The 26,340-nt window shown below is 55.0% G+C and overlaps 1 protein-coding gene across 2 annotated transcripts; it reads left to right on the top strand.

The window, feature by feature from the left end:
- The first annotated feature begins 5,839 nt into the window (after window positions 1-5,839).
- Window positions 5,840-23,593, top strand: AMOTL2 (angiomotin like 2). Of its 2 annotated transcripts, none has more exons than XM_013061440.2 (10): window positions 5,840-5,968; window positions 8,493-9,282; window positions 12,018-12,324; window positions 13,334-13,478; window positions 13,872-13,964; window positions 17,891-18,186; window positions 18,948-19,255; window positions 19,973-20,190; window positions 20,761-20,940; window positions 21,737-23,593. In XM_013061440.2, exons 2-10 carry the CDS (start codon window positions 8,549-8,551, stop codon window positions 21,793-21,795), a joined length of 2,340 nt encoding a protein of 779 aa, XP_012916894.1. In that variant the 5' UTR covers window positions 5,840-5,968; window positions 8,493-8,548; the 3' UTR covers window positions 21,796-23,593. The 2 variants fall into 2 exon arrangements, with proteins under 2 accessions (XP_012916894.1, XP_012916893.1); XM_013061439.2 differs by lacking the exon at window positions 5,840-5,968 and adding an exon at window positions 5,982-6,639.
- Window positions 23,594-26,340: the final 2,747 nt, after the last annotated feature.

Below are 26,340 nucleotides of genomic sequence, written 5' to 3' on the forward strand. Positions count from 1 at the left end.
GAGGAGGTTTTAACACACAAAAGATTTTGTGCCTCCCACAGATCTGTTCTTAGGAAGCTACCAGAAGACAAAGACAAGGAATCTGGGAAACAAGTGAACAGAGAAGTGGGAGAAGGGCCTGTGATGGAGATAAAGGAAGGTCTCAAGGTGAATGCCGTTTGGTGAGACCAGACAGCAACCCCTCCCAGCTCCCCAGAAGGGAGGCCATCAGACCAAACTGGACCAGATAGAGCACCAGTAGGCCTACCACAGGCATGGAATGGAATTTTAGGATTCTGTCCATCCATTTGGGCACAGGTTAAAGCTAAATATATAGCACACCAAGAAAATGAAGAATGAGGCAGATATTTAATGCCAATAAAAACAAAAGGTGTTTAAGAAACATGGCACAGCATGTAATTCAGCTAGCAATACTATTTAAATAGTCACAATCATATAAACACTGAATAGTAATTTACCCCCCGAAAAATGGCATGCGGCCACATCAAGAGAATGGAGGAAGAGGGACACCTGGCTGGCTCAGGGAAGTGTGAGACTCTTGGTCCTGGGGTTGTGAGTTTGAGCCCCCTGTTGGGTGTAGAGATTACTTTAAAATTAAATCTTAAAAAACAAACAAACAAACAACACTTTTTTAAAAAAAAGAATAGAGGAAGAGAAGTGTGCATATGTGTAAGTGTGTGTGTGTGTGTGTGTGTGTGTGTGTGTGTGTGGTTAGTAGGAAATAATAGTTAATACCTATAACAGAAATACCATGAAATAAAGAAGTCTATCTCTTTAAATTTAGGTTTAAATGACAGAACACCTAAGACTTGAAAATGTTTGTCTTGGGAATGGGACTTGATGAAGAAAGAGTGGAACAGGGCACTATTTCTTTCTTTTTTTTTTTTTTAAGATTTTATTTATTTGACAGATCACAAGTAGGCAGAGAGGCAGGCAGAGAGAGAGGAAGGGAAGCGGGCTCCCTGCTGAGCAGGGAGCCTGATGCGGGGCTCTATTCCAGGACCCTCGGATAGTGACCTGAGCTGAAGGCAAAGGCTCTACCCCCACTGAGCCACCCAGGTGCCCCAGGGCACTACTTCTTATGGTATAGTGCTCTTTGACATTTAAACTTTTTTAAATTGAGGTATAATTGCAATACTAAACTACACCTATTTAAAGTATACTATTTGATGTTCGGCATATATATAGCACAAAGTGTCCCTTTGTAATCCCTCCTTCCTAGGGATACTCCTGGAGAAGAACATATGGGTGGCTGGAGCTCAGAAGCTCAACATTTCCTGCTCCTATTTTAGTGAACCAGGGAGTCTGTGCTTCTAGTGCAAGTTGCCCATATGCCAGCCTGGGAAAGATACCTCACAGACCATCTTGGCCTTCAGCTCAAAAGCACCTCCTTCAGGAAGCTTACCATGACACCTTCCCTGTGTACCTAGTACCTTCTTTCCAGATGGAACTCTCCACTTTCTAGTGTACTACCGTCCTTCTCCCCTGTACCCTGTGACCTGTGCACCTGCAAGGAGAGAAATCTCCTTCCATTCATAAGGCCTGGTTCAGAGCAGGTGCTCTGGAAATTGTAGAACGAATACATAAGATACAAAAAAGAAATGCATGGAAAGGAGAAGAGGTGAGTAAATGCAAGATATTTTCCCATTGCCAATGATTTAAGGCTGTTTGTGTGAAAACAGATGATATCTCTCTCTTTAAGGCCCATGCAAAAGCCCAGGAGAGGCTGACATCAGAGGAAAGCTCAGAAACACAGCTGGGCTATTCGTCCATTCTTGGAGGGGCCCGGGAGACCCCTGTCCCCTGCATGAAACCCTGTTCCAAACAACACCCACTCTCGATCCTTCTCAGGTACCCAACTCACCTTGGGAACCCTTGGAGGAGCTGACTGAAGCATCTGGAGAGGAGGTTCGCTAGGGGGCACCCTTTCATCACACTGGCCCTGCCCCAAGGGCCACAGAAACCAGCCCTGGGCTGTTTTCTACAAGGACCCTGCAAGCCAGTGGGATGGCGGGGGAGGGTGTCGGTTACATGCCCCGCATCATGTTATTGAACAGAGAGGGTTTTTCCAACCAAACTAGTACCCACTCAGTACAAGGTAGCTTTGCAGAAAAGGCAGGTATCTGGGGTCACATCAGTGTTTCAGGTATGATCTCCCCATCTTTAATGCCTTGAGTGTGTCAGTTCTTAGATCCCCAACCCCAGCGTGACTCCTGCAGTTCATCTGCTTATTCACAGGACGAAGGACTGTGGAGGTTCTGGGCTGTTATAGCCCCCAGAGCAAGGGGAGGAAATGAGAGCAGTGTTCATAGCTCCCTCCCCAGTGTGGGACCATACCTCCTTCAGGAATCCTCCCAGCCTTGGGCCTGCAGGAACATCAGAAGTCAAGGGTCACAGAGGACGACTGGGGGCTCAAGTGACATGTGGAAAGTCAGGCCTCCCCCATTTTTTAGGACAGCACTCTCTAACCTCAACCATTGTGGGGCTTAATTTCACTGATTCTCTGAGTCTGGAGGAATTAATCACCCAAACACACAGACTCTGAGAGGCCACCCAAGCCTGATGGAAATTCTGGACCTGACTCCTGGAATGGACGGGAAAGGAGAAGTAGGAGAGGTAGTAGATGGTAGGAGAGGATTGGGGGGGAAAACCTGGATGGGGGAAGGCATAGAGAAGGGGGAATGCAGAAGAACAAAGAGAAGAAGTCTCTAGCTTGGCTCTTGGAACTGGAGCACTGGAGCTCCCACCCCAATGTCTAGGTTCTTCCTGTGAATTTGCTACCTGCTCCAGATTCTGGTGGGCTTCCTGTTTATAATCTGCCAAAGGAGGTGTCTAGAGGAGGCTGAAAGAGAGAATTCACAACTACCAGAGTCTTCCTTTGATGTTGCCACCTGGGCCCTGGAGCCCCTCCTCCACCGATCAACCATTTAGGAAATAAGGGGACCATTCTCTTCCCAGCTCCATGGTCGTTAGAGCTCAGCTCAAAACCTTACTTCCTGTTCTGTTTGATATAGCAGGATGCAATGCCAAACTGAGGCTGTATCACAGACACAGACCCAAGCCTGAGCCCAGGTCTAGGCTAAGGAGGATCCCTTGCTAAGCCCTGTACACACCTATGATGCAACCACACCCCTAGGAGCTGAACTCTCCAGAGCAAAGGCATAAAGACCGGCTTACTCTGAGAACTGGGTCACCTCTGCATCTTTCATGGGCAAGATTCCAGGCCTAGCCAGCCACACTGTCAGCTGGGAAGAATTGTTACCTGCAGAGAGAGAGGTACAAGAGAGAAGGGGACAAGACAGGTGGAGAGGGCCAAGGCTGGGAGGAAGAAAGCACCGGCTCACTAGGTGAGCCCCTCTTCCCCTCTTGTGAGTGAAGATGTACATACTAGCCAGCTTGCTAACCCAGTGCCTAGCTGCGCACACCTGCCTCTGGCACTTCCAAGCTGGGGTGACCCTTTCACCCAATCACTTGCACAGCCAGTGTGGCAACCAGCTCAGGCAGGCTTCACCAAGGCCCCTGGCTCTGCCCTGCCTGGGAGGCCCTGCCCTCCAACCTGCTGACAGAGAAGAGGAGAAAGGAAGGAGAAGAAGGAGGAGAAGGAGAGAAAGAGGAAGGCGAAGACAAGGAAGAAGAAGAGGAAACGTGTGTAAATTTCCTACCCAGGTTTTGGGACTCCCCACTCCTGTTGCTCTGGGACACAGAGATGAGTACCCACGGAGGCGCGTTTAGGTCTCCAGCAGGCTTACCCTCTCCAAGATGTACTTCCTTGACCCTAACCGCCTTGAGTAGCCTCTTTCTGCAACCATCTCAAAAGTGTTTGTCAAGCGTTTTGTCAGGTGCTCCCCCAAATGTCCCTGAAAGATGGGACTTTACCTTATGAACTTTCCCCTGATTTTGCAACCCGAGTGCAGCATGTCTCCGCCTACTCTCATACCTCCACCAACTATCTCCAAGAAGAATGTTGTCCACAGGGTAAGGCCATCTGGCGACCTCTTCTTCTCTCTTCCTTTTCATTTCTAAAATTTCTACCAAGTGTATCCAGTTGGGACAGTGGCATTATGGCCTTAGCTTCTCTTTGTGAGGTGGTCCTTGGAAGACCAAATATCCCTTAGCCTGGCATAAGTGACTTAGTTTCTCCTTTGTCTCGGAGCCAATCATTATTTGTAATGCAATTATTTGGCTAACAAGTAAATCACACACACATACACACATTGTCAGGGAGGGATTTATTAAAAATTAACAATGTCCCTGGCTAGTAAAGAGCTCTTTGAACTTATCAAAGTTTTCTTGTCCTGGGTCTCTCCAGCAGATCTGTGACTTGTAAACTCCATGGTGAGGGAAAGAGGACCCTACTGGGGCGAGGTGACGGAGTGGGGGGAGGTAGGACTCAGCCTTTGATTCTCCCAGTGGGCAGGCCTGAATACCCGCCCCCCATGCAGACGGCGGGAGGCCCAGTGTGGTCAGGGCTCAGGAATGGCACCCTGAACTGTGGTCATAGAGGAGAAAGGCAGGTGGGGACAGGGGGTGAGGGCAGGTGGGGAGAGTGCATCTGAAAAGCTGTGTATCAACATGGATGGACCAGCTCAGGGGACTGGGAGGTAGTGAGGGTCAGAAGGGCAGAGGAAATCACTCCACCCAGATGAAGAATACCAGGAGCAATAGAGGTAGACATCAAGGAAGGCCCCTGACTGGTAGGTGTGTTGGGGGAAATGAAGAAGAGACTGGAATGGAGCCCCTTCCTCGGGCTCCCAGGGTCTGTCCTGTCCCTCTATAGGGAGCCTGGATCCTGGTGGAAACAGAAGGGTTTTGAGAATGAAAAATAGCAGCCAGTGGTTACCTGGCTTCATCGCTTCTGCTCTGTATCAAGCTAATTAACCTCCCTGAGCCTTGGCTTCCTCGTGTATAACACAGAAAGGATAACAGAATTCCCTGGGACGATGATTTAGGAGGGCTGACCCGGATGACGAGGCGAAAAGCGGGTGGTGGCACACCATGCGCCCTGCGTAAATTTCGGGGTGCCCATTAGTCCCTTTTCCGGAAGAGTTGGACAGAGCGCCTGGCGGCGGGTGATTCAGTGGGTTACGTGGATCAAATTAACCGGAAGATTTTCAACCCAGATTCACACTTCCTGTGGAGACAGGCCCCAAAAGAGCTGGTGAAGGTGTTTGTAAACAATAACAGGGCAATTCAAAGGTTGCCGCAGGCAGTGAAAACAGTGGGGGTTAGGGAAGAGACTAGAGCTAGAAGCGGCTTCTCTTTTCACCAGGGACGGGGGCTTAGGGTCCAAGCCAGGCAGGTGTGGACATCATTGCAGTCACATTGCGCGCACGCGCGCGCGTACACACACACACACACACACACACTCCCCGAACCCCTCCGCCGCAGCAAAACCCAGAACCCCTCAGGGATACGCGATTGTCCAGCTTTCGGGTGTCCCTGTCCGCGCACAGGAATGAAAGAGTGGGTGGAAAGGCGGGGACGGGTTTGCGGGAAGGTAATGGCCGAGGAGATGAATTCGTCCGCAGCAGCCCCGAAGGCAAAGCGTGGCGGTGGGGTGTGGAGGCGGGAGAGGTGTAGGGCGTCCTAGAGGGCTCCGGGCGGCCCGGGAAGGGAGCTCCGGGCTCAGCCCGCAGCGCCGCCTCCCGAGAGGAAGGCGGGGGCCGGGAGGAGGGAGCGGGAGGAGGCGGAGGGCGGAGGAGGGCGGTGCGCTGAGAGGTTATTTGTGGTTCGCTTTGATCCCGAGGGGGAACCTGAAACTCTCACATTCCTGGCATAGCAGCCGCCTCCGGCGCGGGCCGACTCTGGGGCTGCGCGCTGGGGCCCGAGCGGCCAGAGCGTCCGCGCCACCGCCGAGTGCACACCTCCGCTGCCGAGCCGAGCCGAGCCGAGCCGGGCCGGACCGGGCCGGGCCGGGCCGGGCCGGGTCGTCGGGTCTGACTACGCCGAGCACCTGCGGGCCACAGCGGTAAGGAAGGCGCCTCCGGGGTTCGGGGAGCGCGCGGGCCCGGGGAGACGCGCGTCCAGCCGGAGCCAGAGACCCCGTGCAGCCCGCCCTTTTCCGGGAGCGGGAGCCGGACGCACCGAGCGTCCCCTGGGTGAAGTGCGCCCTTTCGAGGAAGCCGCGGAGGCGGCCCTGAGCGGTTCCTCGCTGCCGGCCCCTCGCAGCGTGCCTGGGTCTGGGGCTGTCGCTGGCGCGCGGGTCCCTTGAGGCGGGGGCAGAGGGGCAGCCTTTGGCGAGAGCGGAGTCCCCTGTAGTGGGTCGTGGGCCTGGGAGAGGGGCGCGGAACAGGGCAGGAGGCGCCGCTCGGAGTTCAAGTTGCAGGGCCTTGGGGTTGAACTGGTTAGGTGGGGATTACAGGTGTCTTTGCCCCCAACTAGTCCAAGAATTCCTCTTTGTCTTCCTTGGAAAATCCTCTCTGGAGCCACGGAATGGCTCTCACTTAGAAAGAATGCAGCCGGCCGTCCAGCCCGGTGACGTCAGCGTTGGAGCATTTGGAAAACAAAGAGGGCTCGGGAGGCCGGGAGGGAGGCGGACCCGCAAAGCTTAAAGAACTCAGTGGGCTACCGGCTACCCTCGCCTGCTCGCTCTAAGCGCCCTGGCAGCCTCCGGGTGTTCGTGGTCGGCTTGGAGTCCGGGTAGGGCTGGATCCTGGCTGGGTTGCAGTCCGACTTTGAGAGTTTGCTTGGGTTCCTTAAGCTAGCGAGAGCCGGAGTTGTGTGCTTACTTAGGAACGGGGGTGGGGTGTTCAGGGAGTTGCGTGCGCTGGTGCACCAAAGGTGCATGGCTGGGGTCGTGGTCCCAGATTTAACAACGGCTCAGCTGAAAGAATGTGCATACGAGGGGCCTGACAGGGACAGACTCGGCTGAGAGGTCCGGTAGGTGTTCCCCGCTCCCAGGCACATTTCTGCGGGGAGGAGACTAGGAATGTGTCCAGGAAACTCTGCATTCGGTACACCCCACCCCCTTCTTCGTTCTCAGCGGGAGTCAGCCCAAACTGATTTTTTTTTTTTTTTTTTTTAAGAAAATGCCTCGTGGATGAAACTCTAAGGTGAATTGATTCTGGTTTGTTTTGCCTCTGGCAACTCTGGAGTCTTGGATCTCCACACCTACTGTGTGTAGGGAGAGGGGGGCAGCGTGATTGGGTGCGGTAAAGGATGGGGACGAAGATGCCTTCCAGACTCCACTCCCTCTCCTCCTTTCTGGGCCGCTGGGAGGAAGGAGTGTCAGCCTCCCAAATCCAAAATGCAGTGGGGCCCTGGGGCTACTTTTGAGGCAGGGGAGGGACCATGTTTTTCCCACTCCCCTCCCCCCATAAGTAAGGACCTATGGAGATGTGGGTTTTGTTTGGTTTTCCCCAAATCTCCTTTGGAGGTTTGTGTTGGAGGAGGCTGTGGGAAGGAAGCCCAGTGAGGCAGGCAGTTTTCCAGGACCTGAGCCACTGAGAGCCCAAGCTCAGAAGAGAATCCCTTCCTCGGGACACATGTCCTGCGCTGCAGGCGCCCAGCCCCAGCAACCAGGAGCCTCTCCCTTGCTCCCTTACTCCTCCATTTGGCTCAGATGGTTGTTAGTGATGTCAAGATGCCCAGCGCCCACCCCCACAATGTAGCAGAGGACCATCCGGGTCTTTTTCTAAGTAGCAGGTGTGTGTGTGTTTTACATCGGTCGGACGGTCAAAAATCAAAGACACGGTGCCATCCTTTGTCTTTCCAGGTGCTCCCAGGCACTTGTCCGCACACGGACTGTGTGACTGGCCCATAAACCTTGATGCCTCATTTCACAAAACCATGGTCCTGTGGTAGCTAGCCTGTCTTCTCTCATCCCTTATTCACCAAACCAGATGACTTTTCTCCCTTCTTCCCATTCACCTTGCAGAGTGACTGCCAAGGTCATGCCATGATAGGGAGGGCACAGTGTGGGAAAGGGGGTAAAGGGTGATGAGTTAACTGTGCCAAGGCTAGGGCTCAGGAGTGCTGCATTCTAGAGGGACGTAGGGGCTGTTTGCCCAGGGCTTCTGCTAGGCTGGACTGATTATTCACCATGTGCCAAGAAGCTGGGACCCTGTCTAACCCTGAATGTGCTTAGTGGTTATAGCTGAGCTACCCCTATGCTGAGGTCTCTCATCAGCCTTTTCATTGGGAAGCTGACTGCAGGAGGCTGTGGTTCCTGGGTGATTGATTACCTTCAAAGTTACTGGGGTCTTTCTTTGGGCCAGTAAGTCTCTGCGAATAGGACTGTAATGGCAGTCCTCTGCCAAGGATTTACAGTGCACCAGGAGCTCAGCAGCCCTTGGCTTATTTAATTTTCAACTCCATGAGGCAAGCATTACTCTTAAATTTTTCCAGTGGAGAAACTGAGTCTCACAGGTTAGGTCACTTGCCTTCATCATTAGGTGGCAGCATTGGCAGCTGAGCCCAGGCTTGGGTGACCCTCCACAGCCTTGCTCTTTCCTGCGTGCTGCCCCTCATTGCTCTTCTTTCTCTCCTCCCAGGTGCCCTGGGGCGAGGTGCCACAAGCCGCCAGTGGGTGTGTGGCAGCCGAGGAAGCATGAGGACGCTGGAAGACTCCTCCGGGACAGTACTGCACCGTCTCATCCAGGAGCAGCTGCGCTATGGCAACCTGACAGAGACACGCACGCTGCTGGCCATCCAACAGCAGGCCCTGCGGGGTGGGGCCGGAGCCGGGGGCACAGGTAGCCCCCAAGCCTCTGCCGAGGTCTTGGCACCTGAGGACGCTCAGGTGCTGCAGCAAGCCACCAGGCAGGAGCCCCAGGGCCAGGAGCACCAGGGCGGTGAGACCCACCTGGCAGAGAACACCCTCTACCGGCTGTGCCCACAGCCCAGCAAGGGTGAGGAGCTGCCCACCTATGAAGAGGCCAAAGCCCACTCCCAGTACTATGCGGCCCAGCAGGCGGGTCCCCGGCCGCATGTGGGGGACCGGGATCCCCGAGGGGCCTCAGGAGCCCATCGGAGTCAGGACGAGGCCCTGCGGGAGCTGCGTCACGGGCATGTGCGCTCCCTGAGTGAGCGGCTCCTTCAGCTGTCCCTGGAGAGGAACGGTGCCCGGGCCCCCAGCCACATGAGCTCCTCCCACAGCTTCCCGCAGCTGGCCCGCAGTCAGCAGGGCCCTGCATCCAGGCCCCTCCCAGCCGAGGGCCCAGAGCCCCGTGGACCTCCACCTCAGTACCCCCACGTTATGCTAGCTCATGAGACTGCCAGTGCTGTCACCGACCCACGGTACCGCACCCGCGGAAGCCCACACTTCCAGCATGCTGAAGTCAGGTAACTGCTCATCCTGATCTTTCAAGCTCTTGACTTTCTTCCAGATGATACCTGTGCCAGGGCTGGCAAGCCCCAGAGGAAGGCCACCAGTACACCCCTCTCCTTCCCAAGGAGGGGCTGATTCCTAGAAGAGAGAGTAGGACGTAGCCCAGATCACAGGAGAACTTAGTGGTGTCTTTTGCTTTAATTTGGAGATGGACACCGTTGTGTGATTAGCTATCAAGTAACTAGGGTTTCCAGGGGGTACCAGTTACAGCAGCAGGGTAAAGGTTAGGTTTTTGAAAGAACTTGCTCAAGACAAGGGCTGGGAATCATTGCCAAACTGTTTCCAAGCTAAGTGGGAAAAAGGTGAGACCTCCTTCCCCGCAGATGTTTAAGACCAAGTGGACAGTCTGCTTTCTGTGATTAGTGGGAGGCACTCCTTACTGGAGGCAGGAAGGGCCAGATGGCCTCCTTAGAGACCTCCCCCTATCCCCTATCCTACACCCAGGCAGGAGCTGACCGCTTGCTACTCTGCATTTCCTTTCCTGTTTCCCTATGTGCCCCAGGTGGCTGGAGCCCCTTGGGGCAGAGGACTTGAGGTCCAGACGAGCCCCTTTCTGGGGCACTGGGAAAAGGCTGCTGGGGAATGCAGTTTGATTCTGAGTGTGAAGGGAAGCCGTTAGAGGATGCAATTTGGCTTCCTTCTTTCAAAAGTTCCCTGGGGCTGCAGGTAGAGAGAATGGATTTGGAGGGGCAAGAATGGAAGCAAGAGACCAGGAGGAGGCAGAAAGCCCAGACAGTTTGCAGAAATAATGGTTCCTAGGAATGCGGCTCTGCCCCAGGCTTCTCCGTTGGCCCAGCACCTTCTGAGAAGCGGACACACACTTCTCCATTCACACACTGCATCTCCCCGCGTGCTGGTCTAGGAAACCCCACCAGAGGGGCCAGAGCATTCGCAGCCTCCTTTCTTCTGGAAGGCTCAAGGATGAATTCTGGTTCTCATCATGCTTGCTGAGTCTTCATTTAGTCACCCACTTTCCCACCATTTGGCCTTTTCCTGGGATAGATGCCTTTCCTTGCTCTCGAGAAACGAGTGACGCCATGGTGTTGGTATGGAGGAGCAGAGGATGGAGCCTTGTGGGTTTTCTCCAACCTCCACCTCTCGTGCCCAGCCCCCTCCCCCCCCCACCAACCTCCTGCCGCCTTAGCTCCTTTCTCAGAGCTTGGTCAGGGAGAGTTTCGGAAGCTGAGTCGTGGGTTTCTTCTTCTGGAGCAGCCTTACTGAATCCTGTCAGGAAAAGATAATATCGTGGAAAGGAAGTAGACCACAGGAGAACAAAAAAGGGAGGGGGGAGCAGAATAGGGGAAGGGAGAGCAAGTGTGAAGGGAAAGGAGAATCTATTCTTTCTCAGAGCTAAGTCATCCACAAAGAATGCCAGTTGTGTCTGCCTGGCCTACTGCAGGGGGGAGAAAGTTCGTGAAGCAACCCCAAGAACGCCACATTTAGCAGTGCAAGGAGAGTTTGCACATTCCTGTGGGGACCCTCTGTTCAGCTCTTGCTGGAAGCTCTACCTTAGGCAGGGAGAGAAATAGATCTGTCCAGCCTCTCCTTTCAGCTGATCACATAAGGACTGTTCATTGGGAACTTGGGGCAGGGACTTTTCTTCTAGTCTAGGATCCTCAGGGGAGCAGGGGAGGGGAGGTAATGGCGGGGGAGGGCATGAGCACTGAGTGGCATCCAACTCTCATGGAGCGTCTGGGACTTGGAAAATTCCTGGTGTGATGGAGGCAGCCTGTTCTTTTACACTTGGAGTCCCAAGGCCCCAGAAAGGCCCTGTGACCAGGCTTCACCCCATGCCTCTTGCTTTTTGCTCCTTCCCTTAATGGGGCTCTGAGAGCGACATTACAGCATTGTTAGAGGCCAGTGGAACATCGTTTTTAAACTCGGGCTATCACGGTGGTAGCCCCTATGCCTAAGAAAAACCAGGGTGTGGGTCACATTTACTCTTTTTAAACAGACAAGACGCTGCAGTTACCTCTGGGAGAGATAGAGGCTGGGCCGCCATGGTGGGAGCACGTGCTGTAGGCCCAGGATCCTGCCAGGCTTTGTGTAGGCCTGGCCAGCCCCTTGAGGCTGGGAATGCTAACCCTTGTGAGGAGCAGAGGCACGCCAGCACCCCAGAGACTTGAATGCCGATTTTGTAGACTATTTCCCCAGACATCCATCTTACCACTCTGCCCTTAGCCACAGTATTCAAAAAAATGTTTCTGCGATGGGTGACGGGACCCGAAATAGGAGGGAGAAAAACGTGGTTGTGCAGGTGCTGGTGCTGGTGTGAGAGGCTTAGAACAGACAGACATAGGGGTAGCTGCTGGAGTCCAGCCATCAAGCAGCCCAGGGGCCTGGGAGGCTGTGTGCTCAATCACCATCAGTGTGGCCTCCAGACCCAAAAGAACCTTCTGTGAATTAGAAAGGTCAAGTGCTCAGTGCTTAAGATGCCTTATTTATCTGCTGGTGGCTCATAAGGTCCCAGCCAACTGTGATGCTGGGTGTGACACAAGCATCCTGATGTTAAAACCCCTTGAGGGTCTAGGGTAGACACCGTGGGGAAAAGGCCTTCCCCGCTGGTCACTGCCTGATGTCGTGGGGAGCCTCTCCCGTATGCCAGGAGGGCTGGGCCTACTCAGGGCCGCTCAGGTGGGAGCCACAGGGGTCTGTGCCGTCTCTGAACACCGTCTTTTCTGCTCCCCAGGATCCTGCAGGCCCAGGTGCCCCCCATGTTCCTCCAGCAGCAACAACAGTACCAGTACTTACAGCAGCCCCAGGAGCCCCCCCTGCCCCCACACCCAGCTGCTCTCAGCCATGGCCCCCTAGGCTCCCTCGGTCCACCCGAGATGGAGGGGCCAGCAAGCACCCAGGCCCCCTCTGCCACCTCGGGCAGCGCCCACCTGGCCCAGCTGGAGACCTTGCTGAGGGACAATGCCAGGCTGCAGAGGGACAATGAGAGGCTGCAGAGGGAGCTGGAGAGCTCAGCAGAGAAGGCTGGCCGCATTGAGAAGGTAGGCCCCGCTGGGACCTCAGAAGAGAGGGACATGGTCAGGGGTGGGGGAGCTGCTGCCCACCCCTTCGTCCTTCCCATGCCCTCCCTCGCTGACTCTAGACAGCTGGGGAGCAACCTCGAGGCCAGCAGAGCAGCCCTGGAGTGTGAGCAGTTGCTGCCCAGCAGTGATAAAAAGAGCCCATTCACCAGCTCCCTGCACGCCCTTCCCCTGCACACACCCCCTCCTGCGGACACCTCCCACAGAGAGCCCTTTGTGTCCCCCACACAACAGCAAGTCTGTTCTAGGCCAGCCCTGGCCCCAGAGAAAGCCCCTCCTCTTGGAAAAAACGAGCTACTTATTGGAATCCCAGCCGAGCTTGGAGCAGAGCTTGGAGCACGTGCGGAACCTGCCAGCAGCCAAGTGGGAGGGGCCACTGGGGCCAGGCTGGCCCTCTGTAGCAGAGGGTGATGGCCACAGGAAGAAATACTCCGGCCACAGGCAACTGAGGCTGGCAGCTCGCGCCCCCTTCCTTCGTGAAGGTTTACTTGCTGTGCATTCAGCTTTGACAGGTGGCCTCTGGCCTCCTATGGTGTCCCAGCTTGCTCAAAACTCCCAGAACACGGCTGGAGTCTTTTTTCTGTGCCCAGTCCTATCCCACGGGGCTCAGACTCTCAGTAGAAACTAACCAAAAGTAAAATACTTCCTTCTGGACCATTGGGCTCAGGGAAGCTATGTTGGGTCAGTCCAGGGCAGCCACTTCCAGAGAACCTGGCCCTGGGTTCACTCAGCATTGGCACAATTGCGGGGACCCTTGCATGCTGGTTCTAGTATCTGATTTGGGCTTCTGAACATCCCACTATAGCACCCTGGATTTTTTTTTTTTTTTTTGCCGTCACCTTATACCTTCTTCTCACTCACCCTTTATGATGGCGTAGCAAAGCAGCCTGGGCCTGTGGAGGGGACCCTGAGGGCACACATTGTCTGGGATCTGTCCCCTTCCTTCAGCTCTCCTTTCTGCCTCTTGCAGCTGGAAGGTGAAATCCAGCGGCTCTCCGAGGCCCACGAGAGCCTGACGAGAGCCTCTTCCAAGCGGGAGGCCCTGGAGAAGACCATGCGGAACAAAATGGACAGTGAAATGAGGAGGCTGCAGGACTTCAACAGGGATCTTAGAGGTGAGAGAGAGCACCCAGGGTGAGGGGCTGGCAAGCATCTGTGGAGGCCCTGATTGCTCTGGTCTAGGGAGGAATGGAGAATCTCTGCATTCTGCAAAAATAAGTGTAAACTGGCTCACAGGGGGCCAGCTTGAAACTCCTGGAAGCCACCTTGACAGGGGGATGCTTGTGTCTGTTCTGCACCTTGGAACCTCTCGCAGAACCCTCACTGATGTGCCCAGTGTCTCCCTCCTCACTTGGCTCGGAGCACACCCAGTGGTTCCCTATCAGTCTGTCCCTGGTTTGGAGGGTGCAGCCCCACACCCAGGACCCCAGGGGACACCCGGGCAGGCAGCTTCACCTGATACTCCCAGCATCTTTCCTCAAAACATTTTTTTCCTTCATTTGAAACAGAGAGATTGGAATCTGCAAATCGTCGTCTAGCAACCAAGACCCAGGAGGCCCAGGCAGGAAGTCAGGACATGGTGGCCAAGCTGCTTGCTCAGAGTGAGTGGGGTTCCCGCTTAGAGGCCCGCACAGATAAGTGGGTGGGGAGACTGTGGACACAAAGGACTGGCCCTCCCGCCTGGCAAAGCAGTGCTTCGAACACAGGATTCCAGAATGCCTACTACGTACCCGGCACTGCGGTGTCTCAGCTGGGAGTGGTGGCTTCCAAAGATACGATGATGTTCTGTATTTATTGGAGAGATGAGTGGTTAGCAGAGGGACACTGGGGCGCAGTGATTTGCTGAACTGTGCTGCTGTGTCGGTACAGTATCCTTCAGAACTAGAGATGCAGTGGGCATTGGGGGAGGCCAGATAACCCTGGAGGCAAGTGGGAACAGAGAGAAGGAATGTTGAGTTCCCCAGGGAGTTCCAGACGCGGGAAGGTTAGGGGTGCCCAGCTGGAATGTGAGAAGCTGGGGAGGATGGTGCAACTGGGCCATAACAAGGTGGGCAGGTGAGGGTCCCGGCAGACAACCCACAGTGCGTTCCTGGAGCTTAACCAGGCTGAGGAAAGGGTTTAGGAAGCTCCTCTAATAGGGGTGGTGGAAGGCTTCTGGAAGAGAGTGGATGAATTCAGTATTGACTGGTCTATTCAGTCAGTCACTTGTTCATTAGCAGAACCATGCTAAGCCCCTCTCAGGAACTGGGCAGAGGGTGGGAGCAGGTACTGGAAGGCACAGGGGTGGGGGGGGCGGTCAAGCGAGAGGGGCTGAGCTTGAGAAGGAAGCAGGGTTTTCTAACCACAGATGTAAGGTAACAAAGGTGCCCTGGCCTTGGATACTAGTGAGTGGGAAGTCCCCACTGGCCTGAGAGAGGCTTTGTGGGGATGGCAGGGGCAGAGACCTGCCCACAGGGGAAGAGGCAGTGGGATGGCTCGGGGAGGTATGTGGAGTGGGACTAAAGGAAGCTTGGCAGCAGGAAGAAGCACTACCAGTCAGAAGAGACAGAGGGAGCAAGTTCCTACTGTGCTGTAATGGTGTTCGGGCTTTTGCAGAGAAATGGAATGGGGGTGGCTGGTGTCCTGGTGAGAGTGGCTTTGAGAAAGCCTACTATATGTGAGGGGTCTGGACAGAATGGGGCATCCAGAAGTCAGGGACCAGCTTGAGGACTGAGCTCTGACTGGCAGCACCTCCTTCTGCTGCACGGGGGCTCAGAGCCCCAGACAGGGCTGCCCAGGACAGCAAGTGGGGGGACACGATCCTGAAGGGATTAGGGGTTGGGGTGGAGCAGGAGGTAGGCTAGGCCATACGGAACAGAGCAAGGTGGCAATGACTTTGGGTGCCTGGGAGGGAGGTGATGGTGGGGAAGGACAGAAAGGGGACAGCCCTTGGTGTAGCCCTTGGGAGTTGGGGAGGGATGGGGGCCTCCTAGAGGAAGAGTGTAGACTTTGGGGTCTCACACTGCCTCAGAAAGGAAGTCGCTAGACAGATTTCTGGGAGCCAGCAGAGGAGAGGCAAAGTGGGGGAGGCTGGCCTGGAGACGTTTCCGCTCCCTGTGGAGCAAGCGCCAGGCTGTTCTTGGCTCCTTGCTGGAGCCATTAATCTCGCAGCCGCGGGTGACCTGGATGCCTGGCATTCCTGAGCCGCTGGGCTGTTCCGCTCTGGGCCTGCCCCCCCTCCCCCCCCCCCCCCCGCGGCTCCCTCCCCTGCCTAGAGCCACTGAGACAAAGGGACAAGGCCAGAGCTGGTGGGCCCCAGCCAGTGGCTTTCTCCAGGGCAGAAGGTGAACCCCCTTCTGCCTGCCCTTGGCCCCCTCCAATCTCCCAACTTGTCTGCCCCGCCCCAGCCTAAGAGCTCTCCTCCCCGACAGATAAGAGAAGCCTATGGTTCCATCCTGGTGGCTGGAGATGGCCCCTACCAGGGCCTTAGAGGTTGTGCAAGGCAGCAGGAAGCTGTGGGGAAACAGAGACTGAGTCCCCCCATCCCTCCCCAAGGACTAAGGAAAGTGAAGCAGCTCTTCCTTGTTCCTTAATACACATGGAGAAAACATAAATCTCCCAGGGAAAATGTCTCTGGTTGACCTCACCTTTTTTCTGGGGTCAGTCAGCAGTAGTAGGAAAGGGTGATCACTGTCACCAATGTTACCTACTTTTGGTACAGACCCCCACCCCCACCCCACCCCACCCCTGCTTTGACTGCTCTGGTCTGGCTCTGCCCTCTCTGGGGATCTGGCCTTGAGTTCTGAGGCCGAGCTCTCTTAGCTCTGTCCACCTGAGCATTTTCTTCTCACCTGAGCCTCAGGTTCTGGGGCTGGAATATGGGGCAGTCATGGTAAAAACTGGGAGGAGAGGCTGCTTCCTGTAAGCCCTGTGGGCTGTGGGCCCTTGGAGCACATACAGGAAGGGATCATCGCTTCTAGGCCCAAATCCGCAATGTACTTTATCTGCCGGCCTCTCCACCATGTTCCTTAGATGCTAAGTCAGCCCACTGCGGATGCCTCAGTTTCAGTATTACTGAGCTTCCTCATCTTCCTCCACACCAAGGAGTAAGGCCAGCCTGGACCCACCAGCCTTGAAAAATTCCACAATGAGCCAGAGCTGGCCTAGGTTGCCTGTGTCCTCCTCCTCCAGTCCTAAGGCCCTAAGTAAGTGAATCTTCCCTTGGCCTGCCCAGGTCCCAAGCCTTCACTCTTCTATTCCAAAACCTGTCTCCTGTGCTACATACTTTGCTACATGTGGCCCAAAGACTAAAATTAAATAAAATGGGATAAAATTAAAAATTCAGTTCCTTCCTCCCACTAGCCATATTGTAAGTGCTTGCTCAGTAGCCACGAGAGCCTAGTGGCTACAGCACTGTTGGCACAGGGTGGAACAGTTTGATTACAGCAGAAAATCCCACGGTACTATGATAGAGCACGCTCTAGAGACAGTGCCTCGGTGTTCATCAGGCAGGCCCTACAGCCCAGCAAGACAAGCAGCCGACACCCTCTTTGGGAGCAGGGGGAGCGGGCTGGACTGTCAGAGGGCAGGTGGGTGGGAGGTGAATTTAGACCTAGAGCATCAGCTGGAGGACTTCATGGTCTGGCTTGGGCCTTAGTTGGCCCCACAGTGTGAAGTGGGTCCCTGAGCAGAGTTCTCCCAGCAAGCAAAAAAAAAAAAAAATCCCTATTTATAAAAGTTGGGCTAGCTAGTAGCTTAGACACAAATCTTCGGACCGTAGTCATTTTGATTGTGACACAAAGTTTGCATTCATTATGAGCCCATCCGCCAACATCTCAGTGGTCCCCCAAACCAAGGAGGGAAATGTAGCCTTATTCTGGGGGTCTCTGGGTCCACAGAATGAGTCCTGGAGCCCGCTTTGAGAGGCCTCTGGGCATGGGGGCCTCCTGCCACAGCCAGAAGCAGCCTGGTCCTTGGGAGGCCAAGCTTACTTGGGTCCCCACTTTAGCAGCACCAGTCCTGTGTTTTTTCCCCCATATGTTGCGGGTCACGTATCCTACTTTGGAGGCTTCAGGGGAATGAGATATGTAAGCGCCCGGCCCATGGTGCGGCTGGCCCTTCCTCTCTTCCCTGTTCCTTCTCTCGTGTTAACGATGGTTCTGTCATAGTCCACCTGCACCTTCTCTCGTCTGTGGGTTCCTATCACAGTTCCTATCTGGCCAGTCTGTAGTGTCTTCCTGAGGCCCAAAGAACAGGGTGAATGTGTTTTGGAAATGGTGACACGAAGTGCAGGTGGACGGTGTTTGGGGCTGTGTACGTCCCAGCAGAGGCAGCGTAGACCAGTTATTACCGCAAACGCCCGTACCTATCCTCCGCCATAAAATGGCAATGGTAACAATAGCGCCTAACTCCCAGGGTTGAGGAGAGGCCAGGACGCAGACGCATCCACGGAGCCATCCGTGCAGAGCCTGGCATATGGTGGGCGCCCCGTGGGACCAGGTGGGATGGTTGCCATCCCTGACCCAGCACCCCTGCCTCCCCGCTGCAGGCTACGAGCAGCAGCAGGAGCAGGAGAAGCTGGAGCGGGAGACGGCCCTGCTGCGCGGTGCTATCGAGGACCAGCGGAGGCGCGCAGAGCTGCTGGAGCAGGCTCTGAGCAACGCGCAGGGCCGGGCGGCGCGCGCGGAGGAGGAGCTGCGCAAGAAGCAGGCCTACGTGGAGAAGGTGGAGCGGCTGCAGCAGGCCCTGGGGCAGCTGCAGGCGGCCTGTGAGAAGCGTGAGCTGCTGGAGCTGCGTCTGCGGACCCGCCTGGAGCAGGAGCTCAAGGCCCTACGTGCCCAGCAGGTGAGCTCCAAGGCTCAAGGCAGCGAGACCCGAGGAGGTGGCGTAGGGAGGGCGGGGTCTGGGAAGCTGCTGCTGAGATCCGGGTGGAGGTGCCCCTGGAGAGCAGGGGGCATCTGTGCACCAGCCTCGCCCCAGCTCCTCCCAGCCACCAGCCTTAGAAGAGGCTTTGCCTCTTGGCCGGGTGCTAGCCGTGGGCACTTAGAACGTGGGCCTTGGTCCTTAGCAGCAGCAGGGGTTGGCAACCTTGATCTCTGGAGAGATAGCCCAGCAGCCTCAGCGCGGAAGACTAGCCAGCTCTCACACATCTCCCCGACTGGAGAGGGCAGGTGGTAACCCAGATCCTGAGTCTTCATCCTCGCTCTCGGCTGTGTTAATAATGCTAGTGTTTACAAGCCAGATGGAGTTCTGTCTCCACTCCCCCACTTGACCCTTCCCACGGGGCTAGAGTGACCACAGGCCCTGGACTGCCCAGGTGGGCCCTGGTCTGCACCAGTTGTCACGGTGTGATTATTGAGAGCTCCCCTTTCCCCATTTGGAGGATACTTTCTCGGGTCCCCTGTGCAGAGGCAGGCCTGATCTTTCCTACGCCCTCAGCCACACGGGTGTGGGGAGGCAGAGCACCTGCTTCCTTCCTCTTTGGTAGCAGCAGGGCAGGGGGGGGGGGGGGGGGCGGGGCAGGCTAAGGGAGGGTACAGGGGTGAGGACCTGGGGTTGCCATATGCCAGCCTCCGCCCTTGAACACAGTACTCCCTTCTCCACAGAGACAGGCAGGCCCCCCCACTGGTGCCAGTGGCAGCGGTGGGTCCCCAGAGCTCAGTGCCCTGCGGCTGTCAGAACAACTGCGAGAGAAGGAGGAGCAAGTCCTGGCGCTGGAGGCGGATATGACCAAGTGGGAGCAGAAGTATCTGGAGGAGCGAGCCATGAGGCAGTTTGCCATGGATGCAGCCGCCACGGCTGCCGCACAGCGCGACACCACTCTCATCCGACACTCCCCCCAGCCTTCGCCCAGCAGCAGCTTCAACGAGGGCCTGCTCACCGGTGGCCACAGGCATCAGGAGATGGAAAGCAGGTTGGGCCAGGCCCCCTGAAGGGTCCGGGTGGCACTGTCCGGTCCCTGCCGTGCCCCTAGCCCCCGATAAACACCCCTCTCCCCACGAGGCTCAGCAGGCCCTCCTCCCTCTGGGCCGGTTCCCATGGGTCTGGCACACCAGGCATCTCGCACGTGTTCTTTCCCAGAGATACCAGCCGACTCCTTGGTCTGCCCAGGGGACCGTGGCTGTGCAGGTTTTGGATGCTTATCCAACGCTCTGGCCTCTGTCTGCTTTTCCCACCCCCAGTCAGTCGGGAGAACAAGACTTTCCAGTGGAGTCCACACCATGAGCTACCCCAGAAGGAAGGTGGGCTAGGGCCCTGGCTTCGGATAGCTAGTATTTTCTCTTCAGAAACAACGTCAGAGGCCTCACAGGATTTCTGTTTGACATATGTCCGACTCATAAGGCCAAGCAGGACAGCTAAGCTCATTAGATGGTCAGCAGCTCCGGGGCATTGCCCCACAGGGCAAGGGTCGTGCCCTTGCTGTCATCTGAAGAATGTAACCCACCCTTTGACCTGCCTTTGCTGGTATAAGAAAGGCCCAGTGCCGTGTGCCCTGGTAGTTTTCAGGGCTTCGGATTCCAGAACTGTGATGACCTTTCTGAAGTCTCCCTCCGGCTTTCATGAGGTGGGGAGGGTGGAGGCCGTTGGATCGGCAGGTCTGACCATGTGAGCGTGGTCTCTCTCCCCTTAGGTTGAAGGTGCTCCATGCCCAGATCCTGGAGAAGGATGCAGTGATCAAGGTCCTTCAGCAGCGCTCCAGGAAAGACCCGGGCAAGACCGTGCAGGGCTCCCTGAGGCCCGCCAAATCTGTGCCATCTGTCTTCGTGGCTGCCACAGCAGGGACCCAGAGCTGGCAAGGTCTGTCCTCTAGTGAGCGGCAAGTGGATGCCCCTGCCCGGCTCGCTACAGGTGAGAGGAGGCTGGTGGAAGGCATAGGTAGAGGGCTAGGTTGCTGTCAGGCCTTTGCTCCCAGAACTGAGGCTCAGACAGGGCTTCCCGATCCTTGAACCCAAGGGAGCCAGCTTCCATACTGGCTCCGGTGACCTGGCAGTCCACAGCTGTCCTGCTGGTGTGAGGGGGCATGCGCTAGCCTCCACCCCTGTAAATTCCAGCACGTTGGACCCCAGCCACCCGCCATCTAAGCAGAAATAGAGTTTCCTGTGCAGAGGGACCTTGCAGGCAAGGTCCTCCGCTCCTCTCAGCGGATGCCACAGAAATTCAAGAGTCCCCACTGGTTCTCAGATTTAACCCGCTAAGAACGCTTCTGCCACTGAAGAGCTTTGGAAACCAATCCAGCCTGATAGTTACTCCTATTGGGAAACAGGAGTACTGACCGAATCTTAACGAAATTCTTGAAAATCAAGAGCAACCCGTACCACCACAGGCCCCCAGTGGGTACAGTTAACTTGAGGTGTCTGTCCTTCATGGGGCTACCACTAGTTCCATGAGGCAATAACTGTCAGCCTCCTGCCTTTCCAGCGGACCGGGCCCCCGAGGAGGAGCCGGTGGCCGCGGCTTCCCTCCCAGCTCACGCCAAACACGGGAGCAGAGACGGGAGCACCCAGACCGACGGTCCCCCAGACAGTGCCGCCGCTTGCCTGGGACTGGATCCCGACAGCCTCCTGGGGTACAATGGGGGCCAGAGGACAGCCTCACTGGGTAAGTCCCCCTTCCCGGGACCTCTGTGCCACACAGGGCTGTGGACGCGCTGGGGCGTGAGCTGGAGCATGGGGCCCTTCATTCCCAGACCCCTTGGCTCCCTGCATGCCACGGGGAGCTGCACACGGTGCTGGACGGGCTGGCTGTGTGGGCCCCTCCATGTGGACGTGAGGGCTGGTCGGATGCACGGGTAGAAGGAACTGAAAAGCCCGAGCACAGACAGATCCCGAGTTCAGAAAGAAAGCGGCTGTGCGGGAGGCCCTCTGCCTGCTCGCGCGTAGCCTTCCTTACATATTTCGTTGCCAATCTAAGCATCTAAGATGATGCAGCTTGGCAAGTGACCCGATGGCAATCTCAGGTTAGAAGAGTTAGTTTAAAAAGAGTCCAAGACTGAGATATCTGAGAAGATGCCTTTTAAATGTTTTCTTCCCTTTCACATTAGCCCTCGGGTGTGGGCCTGCGCCTCACGGTCCCAGAAAACCACAGGCGCGGAAAGAATGCTGCAGCCTCCCTCCTTCCCTCAGGGCTCCCCCTCCCTCTGAGCCTCCAACCAATTTAAAGTTATAAATAAATGTGTCCTCCACGTCGGACGCTGACGGTCTGGGTGGAGAGGTGGGGGACGCAAAGCCTTGTGCTCGGTTGGTCAAGTGGGGTGGGGTGGGGGTACCTGGGTACCTGGGCAGCTGAGGAAGGCAACGTTAGTGAAGGGAGATCCTATCTTGAAAAAGTGCCAGGATTTAAAAGGGCCATCTTGTGATGCTCACTGACGTTTGCCTGTGCTCTTGTCTCTCTCCAGACTCTGTTGCTATATCCAGAGTCCAGGACTTGTCAGACATGGTGGAGATACTGATCTGAAGGAGGTAGTACTTGGGGATTCCGAACCATCCCCCGTTTCGTCTGCCCTCTGCCGCTCTCAGCCATTCCAGCAGCCCCTCCCAACTGCTGCTGCCCGGCTTTCCCCAAACCAGGCACTGTTCCCATTGACTGGCTGGTGCCCTGGGGCTTAAGAAGGCTGCTACAGGGGTGAGGGGAGCCGTGAGAACACCTGTGTGCAGAAGACCCTGCTTCTCAGCTCCACATCCCTCCTCCTGAGCCCATGCAGAATGAGGATTCCCAGGCTTACTGTTGGGGTAGAAACTGGAAACCCAGAAGGGAGCTGAGCCCTCTCTGGACCCCCAGTTGGCACTCAGGCAGGAAGGGTGGGGATATATTGGTTTGGGAGACTGATTTCCCAAGATGGCTGCCCATGGACCCCAGGTGGGCTGGTTCAGTGCAGAGTCTGCCGTGCTGTTCCCCTGTGGCTAACTTGGCCCCGCCCACCTCATCTGTTCTCAGCTCCTCACTGCCTCCCAGAGATCACTGAGACTTGCATGTTCGGGGCACTGTGGAGAGTGTTAGTCCGAAGAATCCACAGCCTTGTCCCATCAGCTGGAGTGGGCAGGGGCCATCTGAGTGGACTGGGATAAGCTGTGCAGTTTGTACATACTCCCCTTTCCTGTGAAACAGAAGATTGAAGCATGCTGCTTCGGATCTGTATCCTCTCTGTTCGCCTGTCCCTACCGCCACGGTTCCTGTAACTGCTGACTAGCCTCTCAGTCAGCTCTCTCCCTTTCTCAAGTTCTTGGCCCGTGGATTTTGATACTGTTTGATCCACGTGACATTGGCTGTCTTCCTCCACCTTGAGCCTTGTTTAAATGCCCACGGGACCCCCATTACCAGCCTCTTGACATGGCTCCACAGCTCCTGTCCCTGGGACATTCTGTCAGTTTGGTTATGAACCCTGAGCCAGATGAAATGAGCCGCCAAACACAGACATCTGGGGGGCATCCCAGCACCAATTCTCTTGAAGGAAACTAGAGAAGTTGCTTTGTTCTCATCAGTCTTTGTTCCCACCTGGAGGGATTGGGAGAGGGAGCTATGCTGGTGAAAAACTGGTCAGTGAGCTACAAGATGTGACTCAACTCGTCCTCTGAATGGAGCCCCCAGCACAAAATGGCGCCCGTGAGGCTGGTTCCTCAAGCTACCGGTGAGCAGCGTCCTGAAGCAGGGCCAGTGCTTCGGAATCAGAGCAAAGCATCCACGTGACAGCCTGCCAGCCGCAGTGACTTTGACTTCAGGTCTTAGAGTCCCCCAGCTCAGCCCAAGGACCGATTGGTGGGTTTTAGTAGTTTGTCTTGACTGTTTTTAGTTCTCCTTGAATCTTTGTTTTTTCCTTTACTGTTTTTAGGTTCGGTATGTGTTTTTATTCCCATAATTTCTCAAGTATCCTTTTTAAACATTTGCATTTGCTGGACAATTGCATATTTTTTTTTAAACCCTCTACCCTTCTTTAAAGCTGAAAAATACATTTGGTTCATGTGCATTGTTTACAAAGCAACAAGAAAAAGAAGAGGGAAAAAATGGCAAAAAAATATTGTGAAAGAAAAAAAAAAACAACTTAATATATTTTGGATTAATATTTGGTATTTCTTTTAAAGTATTTTTTGTGCTGTGAACGTTTTCTGCCAAAGACCATGACGTGTGTCTGTATGTTTAAGTTATCGTAAATATTTAAAATGTAAACATGGCTGTTTTGTTATGCCACCCTGTACCAGGACTGCTGCTGCATTCCACTGGGTATAACAGTATTTTAATAAAAAAAAAAAAATTAAAAGTGGTGTCTTTGCCCAAGTGAGAGACTACGTGGGGACAGAAGGAGGGAAAGGAAAGGGTTGGGGAGTTGGTGAGTCACCCGTGTCACAGTCCCTAAGCACTCTTGGCTCTGAACCGTACCCTCCCTCCCTCACCCCGTGCTCCTTACACACTGGCCAGACCATACCCATGAGTGGCAGCTCAGGGTCACTACTGTTTCTTGAACATAATGTTTTTCTCAGTCTGGGAGGGGCTGGCAAGTGGGCAGCCTCCCCATGGGTAGCTCTGTCCCCAGCCGGTTTTGTTTGGCCACATGGTGTGGTGACTCCATGGTAGGATTGGGAGTCCCAAAGCGGCTTTATCCTTCCCCCAGTTCCACCCAGCACAGGGAGTCCCAGAGCCAAGAGTCCAGGCACCATGCTTGCCCTCTGCCTGGACACAAGCAGAGGGTGTCCATGTGTGTAGCACATTCTGGGGCTCTGCCTCTGTCTTACTGTGGTGTCATCATCTTTGCCCTGTGCCCAAGAAAGCATGTCACTCCAGGACGCCTGGGTGGCTCAGTGGGTTAAGCATCTGCCTTCGGCTGAGGTCATGATCCCAGGGTCCTGGGATCAGGCTCCCTGTTCGGCAGCAAGGCTGTTTCTCCCTCTGTCTGCTGTTCCCTCTGCTTGTGCGCTCTCTCTCTCTCTCTCTCTCTCTGAAAATAAATGGAAGTCTTTAAAAAAAAAAAAAAGCGTGTCATTCCTATCCATAAAAGAGAAAACCATTCTCAGTCTCAGATGTTAGAGTAGAAAGAAAGTATCTGTCTCCAGGGGCCAGGCAGCACAATCAGGTTCCCAGTCAGGATGTGGGCCAGCCATCAGGCTGACAACGAGGCAGCAGGCAGCCCCACAGGCTGTGGGTACTTGAGGGGAACATTCAGCTCCCACGACTGTGGGGGAATTATTCTCAGGGCAAGTGTAGGGACTCAGCAGCAGTGTTGATGAGAAACCCAGTAGGATCCTAGAGAACATGTCTTGAGCCAGCCTACCTGCCCACAAGAAAGGGAATCAAACAAGTGGAAGAATTGGAAATAGCCAAGGATATTTTTCAGCAACTTTGCATCCCCAACTTTGATGGGCCCCAGCAGATGGGGAGCTGTCCATGCAGGATCTTCACCCAACACAATGCCAATGCAGCAGTTCCCTACCTTGTGGCCACACCAACACTCCACCTTTCCCCAGGCTGCCTTCCTCTGCCTGGGCAGCATCAATGCCTGTCTTCCTGTTATCAGGCCCTGGCTTAGGGTTTGCCGTGTGGACAGTTTGCTCTCTGAGGATGCATTCCACAGAGCTCCCGTTCCCACACCTCTTCCCTCAACCACATCAGCCCACAGCTGCACCTGCTAAGATGTCCCAACAAAATGGCGGAGCCCATGGCAGAGCATTCCAAAAATACCCTCGGCAAAGATGTTCCTGTTCACCTCCATCTGCCCCCAAAAGATCTCTGGGAGGAGAGTCCACACCTGGGTGCAATAAGCCTTGACAAGACTGCCATCCCATTCCCAGCACCTTTGTCTGGGGACTCAAAGCACCTGTGCCTTTTGTAGGAGCTAATCTGGTAAGAGTCATTTTAGTATTTCCTTGGCATGGACCAAGAGGAACAAAGAAACATCTACCCTCTGTACCCAGCACATGGGCATGCATGCGTATATATTTATGTATCTGTGTACGTGTGTGCCTGAGCATGTGTTGCAGAAAAAGATGTGAAGGGCGCCAGTACCTTCTGGCTGGTCCCCTTGTAGGGCAGTGGGGCCCTCTAGCCACAGTGTTACCAGTGCATCTGAGGAGCTATTTCTTCTCAGAAAAGGTGTTGAGCAGGCTGCTCAGTCAGCCTAACAAAGTTTTGGAACTGGTAGAATGGCAGGCTGCTGGGGACAGGAGTGCTTGCCCATGTGCCCAGGCATCCATGATGAGGGAGCCTAGGTCCTACAGGTAGCTCTGCTGGGCCCTCTGGAGGCCAAGTTTCTCTGCCAGGGACAGCCCTGTCCTTCCTGTCCAATCCTCACCCAGTGTCTCCACTATCAGGGCTATCAGGGTGTGGTTCAGAGGGGCACCACACCACCTGCCTTAGAGGGCTGGAAGACCACTTGTTCCAGCCATCTCTCTCTCTCTCTCTCTCACACCTCCCAGTTCATGGTTAACTCTTACCCTGGCCAGGGCATGTGTCAGACTCAGAGGGCTTGGCAAACGTGTCAAACTAGCAGCAGTAAATTGGGGCCCAGCCACCCAGAAATGGCAGATGCCACTTCACTGCTCCCAGGGACCCCAGCGGAACAGGAACCTTGTCTGCAGTACGGCCATCTTGTTTCCTACCACTGAGGACGCAGCTGGGAACCAGTGGTCCCTGAACAGTGCTGTGTGGCTGACACCACAAGAGGTAGCCCAGAAGCCCTGGCACCAAAGCAGTGCTTTCCCTCACCCAGTCTGCCTAGAGCCAATGGAAGAGAAAAGCACCACAGTAACCAGACTCTGCACATCCCTATGGTGTGTTTTTGGGTTTTTTGTTGGTGTTTTTTTTTTTTTGAGATATAAATCACATATCATAAAACCCACCCTTTTAAAGTCTACAATTCAGTGATATTTTATATCAGAGCATTTGTTTTCAACCAGCGGCCAAACACGGGTCGTCAGCGAATGTCCCACCAGGGGGCCCAATGGACAGAATTAGAAGTGCTATTCGATCTGGTACACTCGCACTTGTTGGCCATTTCTCAGGATGACACTTGGG

This window comes from Mustela putorius, unplaced genomic scaffold, assembly GCF_011764305.1.
Source record: "Mustela putorius furo isolate JIRA1106 unplaced genomic scaffold, ASM1176430v1.1 tig00003834_pilon_pilon_pilon, whole genome shotgun sequence".
In the NCBI taxonomy this organism is placed as follows: Eukaryota; Metazoa; Chordata; class Mammalia; order Carnivora; family Mustelidae; genus Mustela; species Mustela putorius.

Bases quoted from the DNA above. Each gene is read 5' to 3' on its own strand.
- AMOTL2 (XM_013061440.2), top strand. From the start codon at position 8,549: ATGAGGACGCTGGAAGACTCCTCCGGGACAGTACTGCACCGTCTCATC. The intron at 13,965-17,890 runs GTGAGTGGGGTT...TCCCCGCTGCAG, and splicing joins GGCCAAGCTGCTTGCTCAGA to GCTACGAGCAGCAGCAGGAG. The intron at 19,256-19,972 runs GTTGGGCCAGGC...CTCTCCCCTTAG, and splicing joins CATCAGGAGATGGAAAGCAG to GTTGAAGGTGCTCCATGCCC.